This window comes from Monoraphidium neglectum, assembly GCF_000611645.1.
Source record: "Monoraphidium neglectum strain SAG 48.87 unplaced genomic scaffold scaffold01250, whole genome shotgun sequence".
NCBI classification, from domain to species: domain Eukaryota; kingdom Viridiplantae; phylum Chlorophyta; class Chlorophyceae; order Sphaeropleales; family Selenastraceae; genus Monoraphidium; species Monoraphidium neglectum.
In genome coordinates, this window is record NW_014012378.1 from 13,427 (window position 1) to 16,428 (window position 3,002).

The following is a 3,002-nucleotide window of genomic DNA, read 5'->3' on the forward strand; positions in this document are numbered from 1 at the left end:
GAGAGAGAGAGAGAGAGAGAGTGAGAGAGAGAGAGAGAGAGCACGCGCGTGTGTGTGTGTTGAAGGAGGGTGTGAACATCACTGATGGCATGCAAACCTGGAACCGGGTGTGGGCGCGGGCATAAAGGATGCCGCATCAACAGGACCCGCCCCTCAAATCCAGGATCCCTGCACGGGCCGCCTGCTCACTCTTCTGGCGGCTGCACGTCTGCCTGCACCAACAGCGCCACCAGCTGCTGCACCGTCAGCAAAGCGGCGTCCCCACGGCTCTCCGCTGCCGTCCCCGCGCTGTGCCCGCGGGTGGCGCCCCCCCAACCATCTCCAGCCGCCCCCTCGCCATCAAGCCGCGAGCCCGTCGCCGCTGCCATGCCGCCTTCACGGCTGCTGCAGCCCAGCCCGGCCTCAGCAGCGGACGCGGCCAGCAGTGACGCGCGCGTGTCGCGCGCGGCGGCCGCGTACCGCCTCACGTGTCGCGCCGTGGCCGCTGACACCACCTGCGCGTGCGTGTTGTACGCGTCCCGGCCCATCCGCTGGTCCAGGCCAGCGCGGCCCGCCGGCGCGGCCGCGCCGCCAGCCTTGGCGGCGCTTTCGCTCGCGCTGCCTTGGCCGGCCCTGCTAGGCGGCCGCTTGCTGCTCTTGGCCGGCCGCAGCATCCCCCTCAGCCCCTCGAGCCTCTGGCGGAGGCGCCGGCTGCCCCCCCAGGCCCTCTGCGCATTCAGGGTGCCGCTGTCGTCGCCGCCGCCTGCTGTGGGCGGGCTGCGCGAGGCGGCTGGCTCGGGAGCCAGTGTCGCCGCGCAGGACCGCGCCGGGGTTGCTGTGGCCTGGGCGGCAACCTTCAAGGGCGACAAGTTATGTTGATTGGTGTCAATGCCGTGTGCAGCGCCGGGTGCGGGGGACCGCCAACCCTGAGACAAGGAAGAGGGCGCCGCAGCGAGTGCAGGCGAGCCGGCAGGCCCCGCCGCCGCCTGGCAGCTCCCGCTCCCTGCGCCGGCGCCGGCGCCGGGCGTGCCGCACGCGCCGCAGCCCGCGGCGGTGCAGCCAGACGGGGCGCCGCCTGGGAGGTTCCAGCTGACGGCCCGCGGCAGCGCGCCGTCGGCGTCGCCGCCGCTCCCGCTGGCGTTCGAGCTGCTCCTTTCCAGGACCCTCATGCTGCTGTTGAAGCTGTCTTGCAGAACCATCAACCTGCTGCCAGGGGTGGTTGCACCGACGCGCCCACCCACTCTCGGGCGCCGCCGGCTCGGCCCGCCGCCGCCCCTGCCAACCGCCCTGACCGCCGGCCGCGCGTCGATTTCTCGCACCACGCGGCTGCACATGCGCTCCAACCGCGCGGCGACGCCGCAGCCGCTGTCCGTGGTCGCCGCGCCCTTGGCCGCGGCTGCTGCTGCGGATGTCGCTGCCGCCGCCGCCGCTGGGTGCGTTGGGCCCGCAGCCTCGAGGCGCGCACACTCTGCGGTGTGCTGATAATGCCTCTGAAGCTGCTGCACCATAGATCTCTGCAGCAGCAGCGTAGCGCGCCCCACCAAGGCGCGCGGGTCCACCCGCAGCGCTGCCGCCCGCGCGACCGCGTCGCGCCACGCGCCCTCCTCCACGCCCGGCGGCGGCGCCAGCAGCTGCGCGGGCGGCGCGGGCGACCGGCGGCGCAGCACGCTGAGCAGGACGTTGCGCGGCGTGCTGCCTGCCGACCCGGCGAGGATGCTGCTGCGCGGCCGGCGCGCCGGCGGCGAGGCGACCGCTTGCATATCCGCCACATGGCGGTTGTCTCGCGCGTGGCGGGCGGCCGCGTCGTCGGAGGCCAGGTCTGAGATCATCATCAGCGCTTCATCCGCAGCTGACATCGGGAAGCGCCCGGGCGAGGCGCCTGGCTGCGCACCGACGGCGAGCGCCATGGCCCGTGCGTCGGTGGCAGCGGCGCTGCGAAGCGACGGCTGGGTCAGCAGTGGTGCAGCTAGCAGGCAACCCTTGACCGCATATCAATGATGACACGTGTGACAGAAAATTCACAGAGTGTGGGCCGATTTCGAAGGGGAAACTAGTTTGGAGATGACGTCTCGGCGGTTTTTCCCGACCAGTGAGACAACGCGGCCGTGATTCTCCACCGAATTACTGTTATTTGGAAATCTCATCGACCGAGCCAGCGTTTAGGACAGCTCACACGCCGATCTGACAAGGTCAGGATGTGCAGCGCGGTCAACAGGGGTCATGCCACTCCCACTTCACCCATGCGGCATGAAGAGCCTGCCATTAGGACACGTCCCCGCTCTCACACCACATCATGCCTGCCACACCGTTGAAAATATTACTACTGGTATGCTGGTGGCACCGTGCTAAGAAGAGAGGAGCTGGACTGCGCTGATAAGAGAGATGCAGAGCGAGCAGATGCAATCGCTCATCTAGCACTTGCCTAGTTGCCTGATACTTGACCGTCAGCACCACCTCAAGCAGATGCATGCCCGAAGCAGGGCCAGCCCCAGACCTGCACAGCCACGCCACTCGCGCAAGGCGCGCACGCAAGCATGGCGGGCGGATCGGCGGCGGCCCGTGCGAGCTTGGCGCTCGTCGAACGAATGAACCCGGGAGTGCGCGGATGGGCACGGAGCCGGGTGAGGCGGCGGACTCATGCAGAGAGGAAGCTGAGAAGGGGCCCGTGAAGCTAGGAGAGGCCACGCATTGCCAGAATGGGCCGCGTGATCCCGGGAGAGCAAGCCCAAGGCCTTGGGCAGTGCTGCAGGCCGCCGCACCGGCAGCCCGTGCAGAGGCTGGCTGGCTAGGGCCGCACATGGCAGCGCCGGAGCGCGGCCGCCCCGCAGGGCCGCGGCTCCTGTGATGCAGATTTCGAGTTGATCCCAGGGCATAAGTCCATTCACCAGGGCCGCGGTGCCTTGTTCAGGCACCCCAACGCATGCAAGTAAGGGCTGATGGTATATCCCGGAGTTGGCATTGCGGCTCGAGCGCAAGAAGCGGCCACACGGACCCGAAAGACCGCTCACGGCGCCGCCGCAGGC

General features: G+C 69.5%; 1 protein-coding gene across 1 annotated transcript; it reads right to left on the reverse strand.

Moving 5' to 3' along the window:
* Window positions 1-185: 185 nt before the first annotated feature.
* MNEG_7187 (hypothetical protein) lies at window positions 186-1,886 on the reverse strand (the record flags this gene model as incomplete). The annotated part of the gene is made up of 1 exon (XM_014044344.1): window positions 186-1,886. The coding sequence occupies one exon, from the start codon at window positions 1,884-1,886 to the stop codon at window positions 186-188; it is 1,701 nt and encodes a 566-aa protein (XP_013899798.1).
* Between the last annotated feature and the right edge of the window lie 1,116 nt (window positions 1,887-3,002).